At 32.9% G+C, this 20,229-nt stretch overlaps 1 protein-coding gene across 1 annotated transcript in view; it reads right to left on the reverse strand.

The window, feature by feature from the left end:
- Positions 1–397: 397 nt before the first annotated feature.
- Positions 398–20,229, reverse strand: part of Nuf2 (NUF2 component of NDC80 kinetochore complex) — a 34,164-nt gene continuing 14,332 nt past the window's right edge. The window contains exons 8-14 of the mRNA XM_010611544.2: positions 17,642–17,738; positions 16,750–16,812; positions 8,903–9,040; positions 6,604–6,744; positions 5,505–5,680; positions 4,311–4,446; positions 398–623 (exon numbers count right to left, since the gene is read on the reverse strand). Of these exons, the coding sequence (XP_010609846.1) occupies positions 489–623; positions 4,311–4,446; positions 5,505–5,680; positions 6,604–6,744; positions 8,903–9,040; positions 16,750–16,812; positions 17,642–17,738 (886 nt within the window). The 3' untranslated portion in view covers positions 398–488. The remainder of the gene's footprint in view (positions 624–4,310; positions 4,447–5,504; positions 5,681–6,603; positions 6,745–8,902; positions 9,041–16,749; positions 16,813–17,641; positions 17,739–20,229) is intronic.

The raw sequence follows: 20,229 nt of genomic DNA on the forward strand, positions 1-20,229 counted from the left end.
CACAGAGTAAAAGTCAAAATTTGGTCCAGCTCTGAAGATCTTTCAGGGATCTTCATGATTACTTTATAAAGTAGTAGTAAGAATATCTATCTAGAGCTGCTTAAGAGAATTAACTGAGAGTCCAACCACAAACTTAGGGCACAGCCAAGGCTCAATACTGCCATAATTCTGCATGTCAATAAAGTAACACCAGCCACGATAATAACAGAAACAAAAAAATGTATCAATTCAAAGGTAACTATTTTTAATCTACTCCAAAAAGTACATACAACAAGGGAGAGAGATACAAAGAGGTAAGTATTTTAATTACAAATTTAAAAGATGCTATATCTTATAAAACTAATACTTATAATAAGAGTTTATAATAGATTGAAGCAACATTATTTGGTATTTGATTCCTCCATTAGCTTTAACTTAACTATTCTCTTCCCAAGCCAAAAATTAAGAGGATAGCAAGGTATTTACAAGACGAAATGCAATTGTGTTGATCAGGCTGACATCCTGAACATCCTCTTCTTCAATTCAGTAGCTTTCTCATCTATCCTAGCAAAACACTCCTCCGCCGCCTTTTCAATGCCTTCATGGTATTTCTCCACAGCAGTTTTCAAGCTAAGAAATATATCCTAAATGGAAAATGAAACAGAATAAGAATTATTCCACGTGACACCCTAGTTTAAAAATGAATTACAAGAATTCCGACAGTTTCAAATTTATTAACAGTATTTTAAAACTCAAACTTATGCAGACACACCTGCAGTTATGCTTATTTTTATTAAAAATTCATTCATAAATTGTATGAACACATCAAAAAGTCTGCCCCTTAGAGAAAATAAAGCAGAAATGTGACAACAGCCAGGAGTCCAAGAAATTAGGAACAACTACTTGTAATAATCAGGAAGAAATTTTACTATGGATCTTTCCTTGTTAAACAAGGAAAATACCTACTTTATTGTAATGGATAGGTATAAACTTCTGCAATTGATCCTAATTATTATTTAAAAGATATGTGAATACACTTAATAATAAAAATGTATTAATACTTTTAGAATCATTTTAGTAAGCTGATCAGGTAGTTCTACCAGAAAAATAAGGTGAATTAGTTGCTAGCTTGTGTGAATGCCACTTAAAAAAAAAATCAGTACATTCAGCAGCTGTATATCAATTTAAGTTCCTAGTTTTATTGGGGTGTATGTTTATTCATACTCAAAAGAAAGATGAATAAATTTGGTAGAAAGATACTACTTGCAAGAAACTATCAAAACTAAGTGTGGCTAAATAAAGACATACAATGTGCAGATACATGAACTAATCATTTCAATAGACCCAAAGGAGCACTTCTCTCTTGAGAACAAATATCCTCTCAAGGAGGAGCCAATCACGAAGACAGCTGCCATAAATAAAGGCAACAGGAAAGCCCAATTCTAGTGACACACCCACAGAAGCAAAGAAACATATGAAATCCTAGCCAGCCCTCACAAAACGTCTAGTGGTCAGAGGACAAAGCCTTCACAAATAATATAGTTTACAATTAAATTCTGTATTTGCATGGAACTTTGTAATACTAAGTACAGTAATTCTCATGGCATGTTATTGTGAGGATCTCACTCAAGTACAAATCACTGGTAGAGCATTTTCACAGCATGAGCAAGATCCCGGGTTCTAGCTCAAACTCTCTCTCTTGTTCTGTTCTGTTTAATATAATACCTTGTTGTATGTAGCTATTTAAATTTAATAGAATTTAAATCAAAGTCAAAATAGTTTCTAAGACAGGTCAAAGGCTCAAGGTCCCACATGTGCCCAGTGGCTACAGAAAATCAGTGCAGAAAAACTTTATTATTGCAGAAAGTTCTACTGGCCAGTGTTGGTTTAATTATGTTTATAAATCAGAGAAACTTAAGATTATATAATATCCATGGAGTTTATAGCCATTATAACTATTTATCTCACTGAATATATTCTAATTCAGCAAACATTATTGAGTACTTTCTACAGATAGCATGATAAACAGTGCAATAGTATAATGGAAGATGCAATTATGCTTCCTTTCCTAAAGGTACAACCAGATCACCAGGTAAGACTGGGCAGACTGATGATAAAAAAACAAGTGTTTTAACAGATCATAAACATAGATCAAGGGTAAAACGCTGCTACTAAAAACCTAACACAATATTAAGCTTCATTAATGGTACCATTGTAATTCCAAGCTAGTCATACCATCATTTTGGAAGACTGTGTTTAATACTGGGTTCTGTTTTTTACAGGTATAAGAACAGAAAGGAACAGAGAAGATAGGAAAAAGGACACTAATGAATCTGAAAACTAAACTACATAAAGGATGGCTGGAAAAATGGAGCTAAGTAACCTAAATAAGAGAGACTGACAGACTCATGATTATCTTCAAAGGTTAAGTAAAAGAGAGTATAGATTTGTTCTAGAGAGAAGATCTGGGTTCACAAGAGTACAGAAATTGAAAATTTCAATTTGGGTCATTATGATCTTTGTATAACTGAAGCAGAACCTATAAGTGGTTCTCAAAAGCCATTCTAAAACTAAGATCCATGGTCCCCATTGCTGCACACTGTAATTCAGTGTATTTGGTTGGAAGGTTATTTAAAACTTCCTCACTGAATTCTAGTACACAGCCAGTGTTAAGAAACACTCTGTGATAGAGTACCTTTTAATCTTACAAATATTTGACATGCTAAGGTTAACACCACATAATTGCTAAGAAATTTTTTAAGTTATATTGAGACATATGCACACAAAACTAACAGTAATGTAAGATAAACATAGGTCACATTTGGTTTAATAACTGGTTACTGTGCATTAGTAATGAATTCATTAACTGTGATAACAAAAAAAATTTTTGATTTGATTTAGTTAAGGAGTAAGATTAAATAGTTCCTAGAGTTTTTTACACCCCATTCTAGGAATAAACACATGATCCAGGAGGAAGCAGGGAAAGTAATTTTAATACAGAAAGAAGAGGCAGAACAGAAAAAAGCAGGACAGGACACTGAGCAGAGTAAGGGAAATCATAACTCTTTATTTTCTCTTTTAAGTTTTTACTTTTCTTTTTCTAACCCTTCCCCTATCCCTGTCTTTCCTACTTTTTAAGTCTTGAGATAATATTATTATGTATATACCTAATTACACGTGGAAGTGCTAACAATGTACTGTCTCAGGGAGATGAGAGTGCTAGAGAATAGGTAAGGGGATTACAAGTGTGGCATTTTTAGTACAGTGCTATGATCTTTGCATACTTGGTATGGATGAGGGAAGATCATGACAGGCAAGTGTTTAAATGGTTCTCACACACCAAGGTATTTCAGAAACCTTGATGCAAAATGTTGATGTGGGCAAGATGAAGAACAATGAGAAAAAAAGAGGCCAAGAGATTTTGCATGATAAATGGCTATTTTTATTTCTGGTAGAGTAGCTCGGGCAATTGTTCTAATAGAAAAACCTTGAAGATGTAAGTCAAATCTTAAAAGCTGAAGGAAGAATAGAGATGTAATAAGTGTATGAAGAATGGATTATTTAAGACAAAGGCAATTAAAAGGATAGAAATAGGTAAACATTTATGTTTGGCATTATACTGGCATTTTGAAAGATTAGAGAGCAAGATGCCTATTTTTTACTAAACAAGATTATTCAGAAAGTAATAAAAATAAAAGCAAGCAAAAGGTAAATATAGCAACATGAGGTAAATAAAATAAAAATATTAAATGTCTTAGAAGACAAAGGTGCCATTTTTTCTTCTTTCTTTTTTCCAGTTAACAACTCAAATTCATTTAACATAGGAGCTAGGCAATACTTCTGAGATCTTTTTATTAGGGAAAAAAAATGCAGTTTCATTTTAAAGGAATTACTTAAAATCACTATCCAAGTCCATTTACCTAATACATTCAAAATCTTTAAGGAACAACTGCTCTTACTACAAAGAATGACATTTGCTATATGCTTCCAGGGGAAAAAGACAAGTAAGAAAAAAAAGAATGGAGAAGATAAATATGCAAACTATACAGGATAACAGATAAGGTGCTGTAAGTGGAAATAAAAGCAAAGGACCTGTGGGCATCAATCTCTAACCCAAAAATTAAAAAAAAAAAAAAAATCTTCACAATGAAGGTAACATGACTTTTCTTTTAAAGTCATGGTATTAGCTGAAATTAATTTCTTTTTGTTTTGTTTTGTTTTGTTTTTGGTACTGGGGATCAAATTGGGGTGCTTGTGATTGTGAGGCAGGTGGCGGAATCACTGAGCTAAATCGAGAGCCCTGAAATTAATTTCTTAAAATATATACTCACCTGCGACTTCAGTTTCTCCCTTTCAGTTGCATCTTTTAGCTGCTGAATTCCAAATTTAATTTTTTTAATTTCTTGATTAATTGTGGTTACTCTCTCAAAGACAGCACCTCTTTTCTCTTGAACTTTATTGCAGTCTCTACAGGAAAATAGAAATAGCTAACGAAATTCTTCCTAAGCATCTAAAAAGGTAAACAGTTCTAATTTCGATTCCAAAGTGACCTATGTGTCACAGTGTGTTAGACAAATCTAAAACTTATCTCAAGATATAAGAGGAAAGCAATGAAAACCCCAAAGTATGGTGCTATGATGACATCATGGCAAACAGTGAGCTCTTTCACCTAAGAGCTTTTCTTTAAAATGGACATTTTAAAGTTATATTTCTTCAGTTATGCACATTTATGCACTGTAGGTAGGATCATGAATCAGCACAACTTTCTTGTGTGATTTGATAATATAAAACCTATAAGCTTTGCTTTTTATCTTCATCTGCATGAGGGTACGCAAAGGAAACAGATAATCTCTCATAACCCTTTTAGGACTGAAGGAATGACACCTCAAGACACATCTATGGAACGTATTCTAAAAACCCACTTGTACCACTGAGATGGGAAAATTACCATGAAAATACCCTACAACATACTGGTTAAAAACAAAACAAAGTAAAATGAAACATAATCTCAATGCTTAGCAAATTATTGATTCTTGAATAAAAAAATAACACCTTTCCTCCAAACAGATGCTACTAATTTAAGAGAACAGCTGTATTCTATGACAGACCAACTGATTCACTCTAGTGCAATTCTGGGCCACTGTCTCTCAACTGGACTGAAACAAGCAGCACCATCAGAACCCTTTGAAAAAAATTATACAAATAAACTGGAATTATGGTCTAAAAAAGGAAAAAAAAAAATCTCAGTAAGTAAAATATCCCTAGATGTAGACAGAGAACGATAGGTATCAAAACTCATTTGTTTTTGTCACCTAAAGGTGGAATGCCTTGTTTGTTTGTTTTTTGGTACTAGGGATTGAACTCAGGACCTTGTGCTTACGAGGCAGGCAGCAGAACCACTGAGCTAAATCCTCAGCCCTGAAATGCCTTGTTGAGAGAATAGTACTTTAGAAATCCTGAGGGGAAAAATTATTAACTTTTCCTAATTGCATTCTAATACATCAAAATTCAAAATGAGTTCGTACTCAATTACTGTTCGTTTGTACTGCTTAATGTCCTCGAGCTTCTTATTTATTTTAAATTGTGCTGTGGCAAGTTTTTCCTTTTTCACAATCATTAGTCTTTTGAATGAATTTTCTTCAGTCTTTAATTTCTTCAGTTCTGACTCATCACTCTCAATTTGGTCCTCCAAATTCAGGCTCTGTATTTTATGAAAAGTCAATATAATTAGAATTATAAACAAGATGAAAGTTTGGGCTATAATAAAATACAATTTTGAAACAGGATACTATTATTTAATCCCCCAAAGTCGAGCCAAAAAATCTAGACTGTTCAAAGCAGATGACAGAAAGACACTAGGGGTACTGGAAAAACATGAACAAGTTCTATCGTGTTTTTCAGTCAGTAGGGATTAGAACAGAGAGATGTATTAAGATCAGCTAACAGGCTAGGGTTGATGGGAATAAGGTCTGAATTAAGATAGTAAAAATAAAGAGAAGAGAGTAGACCCTAGCAGGAAAGCAGGTCTCATTCTTTGGTGATTCCTGATAGCAGATAAAGTGACTATGTACTGGGAAGATTATAACTCTGGCAATCTTACCTTCTAATCACTACTTTTCTCTAAAAGAAATTTTTTTTAGTCAAATGTAACTAGCGAAGCTGAGGAAGGTCTGGATTAAATATAATTAAAAGGTAAAAAAGATTTATAAACTCTGAAAAACTCTTTATTACTTAAGGCAGAATCTGTCATAAACTTTAAATCTCTTTATGAATCCTAGGTACTCTGTTGGGCACTAAATTGAGATTTTATGCTTACTGATTATGTAAGATCACTTCCAACTGCTAAAACAAGTTTTAATAGCACTTACTATTTTCCAAAATATACATGGCAATGTGCTATGTTAGTTATTATTCATTGGATCTGAAGGCTAAAATTGGTTTTTTTATTACTATGTTTAAAAAGAAAAGTGTCTTATTTCTTAGCATATATTGGCTCATCTATTATACTGTAGAATAATCCTGTTTTTCTTTAGGAAAATAGTAACAAAAAAGTGAAAACAAATCCAAAGAACTATAGTAAGTAATTACATAATAAAGACATAAAAAATTCCACACAATACAAACCTCCTTTAAGATACTGGTTAATTTTTCCCTATTATCTGCAAGGTCCTGGATTTTCTTTTGATATAACTGCACCTCCTGCTGACAGGAAGGCAGGCAATCAACTGAGTCTCTATAGATTTCATACTTCTCCATCACTTCTTGCTTTAAAAGAAAAAAAAAATAGAGATCACAGTTTGATACTTTCCTTTATGAAATGGCAATAATGACAATTTGTTTGCTATTAAATAATTTCTGCATTTAAGACTGAAAACTTAAGAGCAGAGAACAATTAAGTTTTTAGGTCAGTAACAAAGGACTGCTACTGACATGTGTCTACTCACATATAATTATATTTTTTAATTGCCAGATATCCTTGAACAAGGAAAAGCTGCCATAATTTTACTAACTTACTCATTGGAATACTTTCTAAAGGTTATTCATGATGCTATTAAGAGTTCATTCTAATTCTCAAACTACTTCTGATCACTCCTAGACACTCATATTACCCACTTATAATCTTGTTCATTTGTATGACACCTATTACTATAACTAATTCTTTTAAAAAGATTAATTCCTCTTCTAAAATTACAAAATGAACATATATTTACAACTCTGCAAAAGTGCAAAGACTTCTCCCTTTGTCAGCACTAGCTCCACTCCTTGCCCTCTCTAATTAATCAGGTGGATTTTTCCTCAGTGAAAGACCTAATGCTATTATTGCTCACTTTTTTTTTGTTACTAATTTTTAAACACTCTTTGCATATAATGGATATAATCCCTTTATCTGTCATATGTACGATAAATCCTTTATGTTTTCTAATATGTGTACTTTTCTCTGTAGTTTGTGCGTTTCCAAACTTAATTTAAGGTCTTTCACAGTTCAAGTTTGTATAAATGTTCTTCTAAAATTCTTAACTTTAAATTTCCAAACAACGTATTTATTTCTGTAAATGGCACAAGGTATACAACCAACTCTTCTCGATGAGTAACTAATTTAACTAGAACTGTTTTTAAATAAACTGTCCATTTCCCATAACTACTCAAAAATATTTCTGGGCTGATTTCTGTCTTGATGAAGTTTTTCATCATTGTGACTGCTTTCTTTTTTTTTTTTTTTCCCTTCTTGTTCCAGTAGTGGAGATGGAACCAATGTCCTCACCAATAATAAGCAAGTAAGCTACCACGGAGCTACATCTCCAGCCCATTTTATTTTATTACATTGCAGTTTGAAACATAGTCCTACTAAGTTGCCTCATCTGTCCTATCTCAACTTTCTGAGTATCTGGGATTAAAAGCATATGCCAATATGCCTGGCAATTTTTGTTTGTTCTTACGCGATTATTTTATTTACCAGGAATGACCTAGACAAAAAACTCAGATGTAATTTAGAAAAATTATTCAACAATTTAAAAACATTGCCTCAAAAAGAATGCTAAACTGTCTACCACATTAAATTTTGTCCCACCTTCCTCAAATTACCTCCCACAATAACTCACGACTTTTAGTGTATTTTCCTATCCTTGATCTTACAGAATTAACATATGATGCATTTTGTCTTAAATTTTCTTCATGTATGATTCATTGGGATATCCTGATCATTTTTCAAATGTTAGCACAAATTTTCACTTTCCCCTTTCATCAGATTCCTCCAATACTAAATTAGACTCTCCCGTGACATTATTTCAAAGTTCCCTACACATAATCTTCCCTGTCTCTTTGGAGCTACTTTTAAAAATAAATTCATTTTTAAAGCACAGGAAAATTGATGAGAAGGTAAACAGATTTCTCAAATACCACCTGCTTCCAAATACTATCATATTATATTCTCTTTCACAATACATATTGTGATTATGTACAAAATTATTTAATATCTTCATTTCTTTTAATGAAGTAATTCAATCTCTTGAAGACAAAGCAGTTGTGCTTTTGGGACTAAGAGAAAAGCCCCAGAACTCTAACATAATTTAACTAATCTCTTGAAATTATAATTTTTTATCCCATATGCTAAAGAAGAGCTATACATTAGACAGGATCAAAAAATAAATGAACAACAACAACAAAAAACAAAAACAAACAAACAAACAAAGGGCCATGGATTTAGCTCAGCGGTTCGGTGGCCTGCCTTGCAAAGGCAAGGACCCAAGTTCAAACAATGGTACAAAACAAAAACAAAAACAACAACAACAAAAAAAATTAAATGAAGAGAAAGAGAAATATAGATAACCCAGAAGTCAGAAAATTACAAAATAACTAAACATGAATTTGCTTAAAAAAAAAAAAAAAAAGATAGAAAAAGCATTAAAATAAAAAGTAAACTCACCCTGGAGTTTTTAAGCTTCTGTACTGTGTCTTTCATTTTTTCCTTATAATTCTTTACCTTCTCTGGAGAATCTACAACTTTTGTCTTTAAACTTTCTTGTACTTCTTTCAAAGTAACAACTGACAACTTTAGTTCATTCTGTTGAAAAATATTTTTATATAATAGATAAGATAATAAAATGACTTAGCATTTCAATAACAGAAAATAACAAAGAAATTCACTCATATTTGCAGGAAGTGGGTGGAGGGGGAGATATGATACTCTGAGCACAACACACACATTTCTCTAAGGCCAAAGACGTTCAAGGCCTTAAGTGATTACAGTATTTCTGTTCTCAGTATACCTTCCTAGAATATCACATTGTCCTATTCCTGTCTGCAAGCTTAACTTCAAGGGATCCCTGAAAATCCTGCTTCTGTCTCCTCTACATTCTCTCCTTCCATTAACAGTACAATTATTGTACATACAATAATGTATTTATACATTTAATGTTTTTCCAAATAAATTGAACTACCTGAAGTTGTGAAGTTCCCCTTGTTCTTTGAGTAACCAAAGTAATAGCATTAAGAAGGTACTCAATGCTTGCTTGCTGAATCAAGTTTTTTTTTGTTCTTCTGAATTTCAAAAGTGAATGAAACCTATTAGATGAAAATGGCAAACACCTGAAAACATCAAAATGGGAAAGCAGTGTTCTGGACATGACCCAAAAAGCACAGAAAATAAAAGGGGAAATAAGATAAAAGACTGGGAGAAAATATATGCAAACTATGCATCTGGCAAAGGGTTAATATCCAGAAACAGAAGGATCTCCAAAAGCTCAATCAAAAGTGAATGAAACCTATTAGATGAAAATGGCAAACACCTGAAAACATCAAAATGGGAAAGCAGTGTTCTGGACATGACCCAAAAAGCACAGAAAATAAAAGGGGAAATAAGATAAAAGACTGGGAGAAAATATATGCAAACTATGCATCTGGCAAAGGGTTAATATCCAGAAACAGAAGGATCTCCAAAAGCTCAAAAGATCACTTCAGTGAGAAAACCAACTGTCAGAAAGAGAAAAGATAAATGCAAGGGGGAATGTGGAGGAAAGGGAACCATTGTACATCGTTGCTGAATATAAAGTGGTACAGCCACTATTGACAGCAGTATGTGTGTTTCTCAAAAAATTAAAAATAGGACTGCCATATGATCCAGCAGTCTGACTATTGGGTACATATCCAAAGGAAATAGAATTCTGAAAGAGCATTTCAATGCTCATGTTTATTGCAACTTTATGCACAAGAGCCAAGAAATGGAAATAATCTAAATGGCCATCAACTGTTGAATGGATAAGAAAATGGAACATATATACAATGGAATACTATTAAACAATAAAAAAGAATGAAATCCTGTTATTTGTGAAAACATGGACAGAAATAAAGATTATTACGTTAAATGAAATAAGCTAGGCCTAGAAAAATATTGGATGATCTAATTCATGTGGAATATAAAATGTCAATCTCACAGAGTTTTAGAGTAGAATGGTCGTTACCAGAGGCTGTGGAAAGAAGGGAAAAGAGGAACAGGAAAAGGCTGATCAATGTATCCTATAGTTAGGAGCAAAAAGGTCTGGAGTCCTATTGCACAGCAGGCTAACTATATATAAAAATTAGGTACTATATATTTCAAAAAGTTAGGAGGCTCCTGAATTTTCACCATGAACAAATGATATATGTTTTAGAAAGATCTAACCTAATTTACACAATGTACAATGTATATTTGTATCAAAACATTCATAGTACCCCAGTAAAATGTCAGCACTCTGCCTAACCTGCTACAAGGCTTCAGAGGAAAGAAATGTCCAGTGGAATCTGTGTAACGACTGGTAAAGGCCAAATGTACGGGGAACTGGGAGCAGCCTCCTGTTGTCTCTGAGGGTGCCACAAACTGGAGAGCTGCATAGACACAAACAGGATAAGGAGACATGGGCAGGCCCCATGGGACATAAGGAAACTTCTTGGTTGGGGACTGGCCCCAGCCTCCACATCTGGAGGACAAGATCAGCCCAGCATTAATCCTACTGCAGACTTGGTGGGGTTACCTAGCACAGTTTTGGGCTCTGATTTGGAAACAAGTGAACATTGCAATGGGGGAGTCTAGTTTTTCTGGTTTGCTTCAATGTTCTTTTGCTTTCTCCTTCATTCTTTCTCTCTTTTCCTCTTCTCCTGTTTCCCAAAGCTTGAGTGATCATCCTTTACCCTTCAACCTTGCTTTTATTATATTTCTCTTCATTTATCTATTTTTGTTCGCTATCCTTCTTAATCCCCTGAGCTAAATCCTTGACTCCCAATATCAGTCAATGAAATTGAAGATGTAATTAAAAATATCAAAACAAAGAAAAGCCCAAGTCCTGATGGATTCACTGTTGAATTCTACAGGAAATTTAGAGAAGATCTAATGCCAGTAGTCTTCAAATTCTTTAATGAAATTGAAAGGGAAACAATACTCTCAAAGTCATTCCTGAAAGCAAGTATTACTCTGATATAAAAACCAGAAGAAGATCTAACCAAAAATGAGGACTAGAGGCCAATCTCCCGTATGGAAATAGAAGCAAGAATCCTCAATAAGATACTGGCAAACAGAATGCAGAAAATCATTAAGATTATACACAATGAACAAGTAGGATTCATACCAGGGATGCAGGGATGGTTCAACAAATGTAAAATAGCTGGGCTCATCATGGCAGTGGTGGCAACTCAACCAGTATGGAATCTTCTCAGGGAGACCTACTTAATTGAGGGAAGGCTCCCTCCACCACTTCACAGCCAAGGTACTTGAAAACACTGGCCTATATTTTAAAATTAAAGGTCACAGTGATTAAAAACAAGGTGGTAAAGACATTTGGGGCTGAGCGACTGCTGCGAGGCCATTTAGTATGAACAAAGTGGCACCAAAAAGGGCGAAGCACTGTGTAATACATGTAGTACACCATATTAACAGAGACAAGGTCAAAAAAATTCCATGGTCATCTCAGTAGATGTAGAAAAAGCATTTAACAAAGTCCAATTCATGATAAAAACTAAAAAATCAGAATAGATGGTCTTTATCTCAATCTGATAAAAGCCACGTCAAACCAACAGTCAATATCATAGTAAATGGTCAAAAATTGACCACTCTAGTTCCATTTGACCCAGCCATCCCTCTGCTGGGTATCTTTCCAAAAGAATTAAAGAATCTTATCACAGAGATATATGCGCACCTATGTTTATAAGCAGCACAATTTGTAATAGCTAAAACTTGGAAACAGCACATTTGCCCATCAGTTGGAAACTGGATAAAGATGTGGTTTTTCTATAAAATGGAATATTACTCAGCCATAAAGAATGAGAAATTAAGATTCATTTGTAGGAAAATGGATACATATTGAGGATATACTCCTAAGTGAAATAAATAAGTCACACATGTATAGATACCGAATACTTTCTCTGGTGTGAATAAACTATAATAGTACATATAAGATCCTAATGATATAATGGACAATGTGAAATAGGAAGAAAGGGGTTAAAGGTGTAGGGAAAGTAGGAAGGGTAGGGGAAAGCCAATAAAGGAAAAGAAGAAAATATGAGAAAATGAAAAAATGGAAATGAAGTGTTTGTAAAGGGGGCGAGGAGGAAGGGTGAAGGGAGGGCAAGGACAAGGGGAAAAAAATGAGAACCAAGACCTGTCATGTAAAGGTACAAGATCCCAATAATGAATGTGACTGTACTGTATACCTAAAATATACCAATAAACTCAATGAGGAAAAAAAAAATTGACCATTCTAAAGCCAGGAATAAGAGAAGAATGTCCACTATCATCATTCCTATTCAATGCATTTCTAGAAACATTAGGGGAAGCAATTAGAAAAGAGAAAAACATAAGAATAGGAAAGGAAGACGTTAAACCATCATTGTTTGTAGATGACGTGATACTCTACATGGAAAACCAAAAAACTCCACCAAAAGACTTTTAGATTTAATAATCAAATTCAGTCATGTAGCTGGATACAAAGTCAACACTCAAAAATCAGTAGTATTCCTAAACACAAATAACAAACGTACTGAGAGAGAAATTAGGGAAACTATGACTTTCACAATAACATTAAAAACAAAAATACTTAGGAATCAAACTAACAAAGTAAAAGATCTTTACATTGAAAACTATGGTACTCTGAAAAAAGACATTGAAGAGAATACCAGAAAATCCCTTCTTCTTGGGTAGGAAAACCCAATATAGTAAAAATGGCCATACTCCCAAAACTGTTATACAGATTTAATGCAATCCCAACAGCATACCTCACAGAACTACAGAAAACATTCCTAAAATTCATTTGGAACCAGAAGACACCCAGAACAAAAATAATTCTGGGCAACAAAACCAAGTCAGAGAACAGAATCCTTGACTTGATATTATACTACAGAGCTACTGTGATAAAAACAGCATGATACTGGCCAAAATGCAGACTGAGGATCACTGGAACAGATTAAAAGATGCAGAAACAACTCTAAACACACTCAGCCACCTTATCTTTGACAAGAGGCCAAATACCTTCACTGGAAGAAAGACAGCCTCTTCAATAAATGATGCCGGCAAAACTGGCTTTCAATAAGCCAACGACTAAAACTAGATCCATATCTCTCACTATGTGCTAAACTAAAATTGAAACAAAAAACAAACAACCCAAATTTAAAGACCCAATCCAAAAATGGACATTTGAAATAAGCACACATTTCTCAGATGAAGTACAAATGGCAAATAAGTATATGAAAAAGGCTCAACATCACTGGTCATTTGACATGTAAATTAAAACAACACTAAGATTCCATTTGACTATAAAGAGAAAGGCTATTGTCAAGAAATCAATCAATAACAAATGCTGGTGATGATGCGGAAGAAAAGGAATCCTTTTACACTACTGGTGGGAGTGTAGACTGGTATAACCACTGTGGAAATCATCAGTGTGGAGATTTCTTTTTTTGGAACTGGGGCCCGACCTTGGGACCTTGCACTTGTGAGGCAGGCAGTAGCACCACTGAGCTAAATTCCTGGCCCATTGTGGAAATTTCTCAAAAAACTAAGAGTAAAGGTTCCATTTGACCCAGCTATACCTCTTCTTGGATCTTCTGGAAAGAATTAAAACCATCATACCACAGTGATATATGCACACCCATGTGTATAGCAGCAAAGTTTGTAATAGTTAAATCTTTGAAACAGCCCAAATGCCCATCAACTGATGACTGGATAAAGAAGCCTTTTTTTTTTTTTTTAAATATAATGAAGTACTCAGCCACAAAGAAGGATAAACTTGAGACATTTTCAGGTAAATGGATGCACCAAGACCACAATTTAAAGAGAAATCAGACATACATGTGTAAATATGGCATTATTCTCTGGGGGAGAAACTGAAAGTGTAAATAAGGACCAAAATATAAAAATATAGACTGTGAAATAGGAAGACTGTGTTTAAATGGACGGAGGCACTAGGGAGAGGTAAAGGGAGGAAGGGAAAAGAAAAAAATGAGAAAAGAAAGATAAAATGGAAACAAAACTTTCGTAAATAAGGGAAGAAGGGTTGAAGGGAAGAGAGGGGAATGAGAAAAAAAATAAGATTAAAGATATACCAAGTACACATACAAATTCCCTACGATGAATGTGATCATTATGCATATTTAAATTGTAACAATAAACTTAATTAATTAAAAAAACTAAGTGATAAGGAATTCTCTTAAAATCTTGCTGCAGGTTTGAAATCATATTTAAAAAAATTCACGTCTCCTTCCCAAATACTTGTTGATATATTATGTTTACATTGTTTATGGAAATATCACTCTATACACTAACATGGAAGATTTCTTTCTTTCTTTTTTTTTTTTTGGTACCGGGGATGGAACTGGGGTCCTTGCGCTTGCGAGGCAGGCCCGAACCGCTGAGCTAAATCCCCAGCCCTTCATGGAAGATTTCTTAGAAATATTCAGTAAAATAATCAATTCACAGATCAATATAAAATGCAAGTACATTTGTATAAAAACAACACGAATATAGTTTTACAAAAATACATCAAAACAGTGTCACACAATTATGTGCATTGTATATGTGCACAAAATGTTATAGAAAAAGGAGAAGAATGTCACTTTGAAGTAAAGTGGTTGAGACAAGAAGCCTTTTATATACATTTGATGGCTTTCTATGCCTCTGTTTGCGTGTACATGATTTATTTTATAACAGATTATTGCATGGCTTGTATAATTTGACTAAACTTTTTAACTTAATGTTACCTACTCTCTTTTAATATTCTATAAAATTAGAGGTCATTTTCCATATATAGACTTTCATATTTCTTTCTTTCATAAAAAGCCTAAACTTGATATCAGACATTTTTAAAATCCAGTCTTAAATAGAACAGAAAGAAATGAATAATAAAATTGATTCATAGTGAGTACTACTCATATGAAAGCATTTGCCAGTAAAAGGAATGAAAGAAAAATTAGGGACCACTAATACATAAGTAAATTTCAGACAGATACAAAGTTCAATTTTAAAATTAAAGAGAAATGAGCAATATAAAAAAATAAATAATCTCATTAATAGGACAGGCCTTTCTCTGATTAAAATTAAATCCAAAACCAATAAAGGCTATATCTATAAATTTTAATATGTAAAATACAAACATCTAATTATGAACTTGAAAGGCAAATGGAGGGCTAATATCCCTAACTCATAGAATTTCTTTAAAAATAAATATAATAAAGAAGATACACAAACAGCTCATAAAATTAGAAATAATAAATCACTAAGATAGTAAAATTTACCAGAATTCAAGGAATCAAATTAAAATGAGGCACTTTTTTTTTTCAATAAAAGTAACTAAAACAACACAAATCTAAAAACATTTAATTTTAGCAAGGGTGTCATGAATAGGGCACTCTCAATCTATTGGTAGAATACAAATTGGTATTTTTCTCAGTTTGGCAACATGGGTCAATTTCACGTGTTTTTCTTTTGATCTCATAATCTTGAATTTAGAAATTTACTCTATGATAAAAGGGAGAACTGATGAATAGAGGTATATGGCATACACATATGTATATATTAATATATATTAAAACAGAAAATTTAAAGTTTGTTCATGTGCATATATATATTAATAAATATGTATTTATATATATTTATTAAAATAGCAAAGAATGAAAAGTAATACGAAAGTCAACAGGGGACCAAAAGGATCTACATTATAGTACATACATACATACATACATACAATGCCCAAACATGTACAGCCATAAAGATCTATTTGAAACTCCTATTTATGGTGATACTGTTTTACAATTGAGACATATTGAGTATAATATCAGTTACATAAAATTACACAAATATATGTATATTAAAGATGCAATCTATGATATAGTCTGTCAAAACATTAGGCATATTCCAGGAAGAGAAAAATTTGTATACATATTTTAATAGTAGATTTATTGAGATATCATGAAAATCCTAATGTGTAAGTGGACAAAGCAGTCAATTTACGAGAACTCAATGTCTGGTGTGTATTATACTATTTATACAAGTTTCTCTTTTCCTGAAGTGTGTAAACATTTTTTTTGGTGGACTGTATATATCAGATTGTATGGTTAGCTTTCAGGTAATTTTTATTTTCTCTCCATATTTGTTTTGATGTTTTAAAAAAACTGTGATATACTTAAACTGAAAAAAATTAAGACAGTTTGATTTTGAAGGAAAAAAGATTTGACTACCTTAACACACAGCTAAAATATTCCTCCCTCGGTACAGTTCAACTTTCAATGCTAATTAATAGCAAAGATCCTTACCAAACGCTTAGTTTTCTCTGAAATATCTGATTTCTTTTGGGAATTTCCTTCTTGCAGGACTATCTAAAGAAAAAGTAAACAAATGTTTATAATAATTCAAAATTTAGACACTCACTGCTTTCTCATAAAATAAAGGTAAGAAGAGTTAAGTGAATTAGACTTGATAATCTCAAACTGTTCATGATGCCCCAGGCCAAAATAAATACATAAGCATTCCTTTATTAAGTAGTTAAACCCAAACAACTGCATAAATTCCACCCTAATTATATTATAACCTTTGATAAAATAATATATATATAAAATAAAAGAAAAAAGTTTTAGTGAATTGCTAAACAATCACAACTATTTACTAATTAGATGTGCACCTACTGGGTGTTTCATAAATTCACATACCTTGTAATCGGATAGGACACAGAAATTCTCATTTCCTCTTTTAATGATTTTCACATAATACTTGCTTTTTACCATGGCAAATGCCAAGGCCTCAGCGCCACAAAGATACAAAGGGAAAGTATAATGATCTAACATTAAAATTGTGAACTACCTTGTGTTAATGGTTCAGGAAGTACGTATATAACAGAGGCTGAGATTATTATTTCTTTGAATTTTAAAATATCATGAGGCACCTCTGAAGGTCTGCTGTGGTATCTAGGGCAATGTGGAGCACAGAACCCTGAAAAGGTCTGCACATAAGTTTGGCAACAAAAACCAACCATCATAATTGTACATGGTTGGTTGAGAGGAGATATATTCAAGAGGTTATATTCCTACAAGGGCATAAATAGGTATAATTTTTAAAAAATAACTAAAAGATATATGATCTTATGTCTATTACATGCCCCTATATAGTTGCAATATTACTTTAAATTTTAAAATGTTTTATGACAGACACCGTTTTTTGACGAAACTCCTGATTCAGTGATTGCTGCAGCTCCTGAATATCATCTGTAAGTTGCTTGAACTCTTCTTGCTCTTCAACGGGAACAGAGCTAAACACAGTACAATTGATTAAAATAACATTTATCTTATTCTTAACCTCAAAAGGCCAAAATAAAATCTCTACCATCAAATAACTTTGATGACCACTTACTTTATTTCTAAATTATATACCTTGGTATGAAGGCCATTTAAAGTAGATAACTAGGCCTCTACGAAAGAAAATAAAATTCAGTTAAGCTCCTTCAATTTTTTGAACACTTTTCCTTTTGAACACTTGCTTTCCATTTCCCAATATCCATTATACACCTGTCTTCAATTTCTCACACCAGAGATATTTAAAAATGTGTGTCCAATTTATTTCACTTAAGAGTATGATCTCAAGATCCATCTATTTAGTTATAAATGTATGATGATCTTCCTTCTTCAAGCCAGAGCAGTACTCCATTGTATAAAAAAACTACATCTTTATCCAGTCATCAGTTGATGGGCATTTAGACTGTTTCTATGATTTAGCTATTACAAACTGTGCTGCTATAAACATGGGTGTGCATATATCTCTGTGGTATGATGCTTTTCTTTTAGGATGATACCAAGAAAAGAAATAGCTGAATCAAATGGAACCTCTAGTTTTAGTTTTCTGAGAATTCTCCACAGTGGTTGTACCAATCTACACTCCCACCAGGAGTGAAGGGTTGCTTTTTTCCTATATCCCTTCTTCCCTTTATTATTGGTTGACTTCTTAATAGCAACCATTCTTTCTGGAGTGATATGGAATCTCAGTATTGTTTTAATTTCATCTCTTGAATGGCCAGTGATGTTGAACATTTTTTCATATATTTATTTTCATATATTATTTATTTTTCACATATTTATTTTATATATTTTTTCATATATTTATTTTTCTAATTCTTCATCTGAGAAGTGTCTTTTTATTTGATATGCCAATTTTTGAATTGAGTTTTCAAATTTAGGGGGTCTGATTTTTTGAGTTCTTTATATATTCTAGATATTCTTTTACTTGAATAGCTGGTAAAAATTTTTCTCACTCTGTGGGTTGTCTCTATTCTGTTGGTGGTTTCTTTTGCTGTGTAAAAGCTTTTTAATAAGATGAGGTGCACATTGTTGATTTTTTTATAGTATTTGCTGTGTGGTCTGGGTTTTGTTCATGAAGTCATTGCCTACTCCTATGTCCTCAAGCATTTTACTTATTCTCTTTTCCAGAAGACTTAGTGTTTCTGTTTTAATACTTAGATTTTTGATCCATTTCAATTTTAGGTTAATGCATGGTAAAAGATATGGGTCTAATTTCAATTTTTGGCATGTGGAAAGCCAGTTTTTCCAGCACCATTTATTAAAGAAGCTATCTTTCTTCCAGTGAAAGTATTTGGCTCCTTAATTTTCAACCATCAAAATTCAGCCCTGCACATCCCTACACTAACTTCACTTCAAAGAAAATGAAAATAGCATTCCTTCTCCCGTTTAAGGTTAATTTTGCTGGTTCTCAGTTTTTACTAAAGTATCATCTAGTCTTCTGTTCTACTGGTCCTTCTTAATGGCATGCACACGTTTAGTATGAATTTCTTTAAGATGAATGTTTTAAGTTTAGTTTTTGCCTATCGAACACATTAGACATCTGCTTTTATTGTTTTATAAATTCTACTTTTAGTCTTTGCCCATATTTCTAATAAGTTATCTCTTTTCCTCTTAAGTTGTAGGAATTCTTTGTATACTAGGAATACTTCATGGATATTATTAAGATTTGGTAATACTGTACACCACATATGCTGCAAATATATATCTCCAAGCTTGTCACTTTTGACCTGGTTTATAATAGTATCTTTTATTATGCTAACTTTTTTTTTCAACTTTTTGATGACTGCAAAAGCAATTTTTATCAGAGACAATACAGAAAAGCTCTCACTTGCAAGACACAGCCTTAAAGACATCAACAAATCGTTCTATTCAAAAATAAGTAGTGATAATCTTTGATTTAAGATGGTTCCACTTAATGATTTTTCAACTTTACAGTACTGAAAGAACAATAGTCATTCAGTAAAAACTGTACTTCAAATTTTCAACTCTGATTTTTTAAGGCTAGTGACAGGTAGTGACACTGGGCATCTAGCTACAGCTCACAATAAGCCTTCGTGAAGATAAACAACTTTTCTCTACAGTACAGTGTGTGGCTAAGCTGTGTTGCTCAGCAGGTTACATGTATTAAATGTTCTCAACTGAACAATATTCTCAACTTAAGATGGATTCATCAGGACACAACTCCATTGTAACTTAAGGAGCTTCTATATATTTATACAAGTCCAAGAAATCATAATACTTGAATGATTCTCTCCCCTATATAGCCTTTGAGTCCAAAAAAAAAAAAAAAAACACTGTTGGGAAGAGAAAACATTTTTAATAAGATTAACTGATCTGAAGGAACAAAGTTCAGAGAGTTGTTGCTAATCTAAATAAGATAAATACTGCAGATGTAATTTTGGCAACTAAGTTGATGACTCTAAACAAATCAGGTTAACCAAGTACTGA

This window comes from Fukomys damarensis, unplaced genomic scaffold, assembly GCF_012274545.1.
Source record: "Fukomys damarensis isolate Sample0158 unplaced genomic scaffold, DMR_v1.0_HiC HiC_scaffold_19, whole genome shotgun sequence".
NCBI lineage: Eukaryota > Metazoa > Chordata > Mammalia > Rodentia > Bathyergidae > Fukomys > Fukomys damarensis.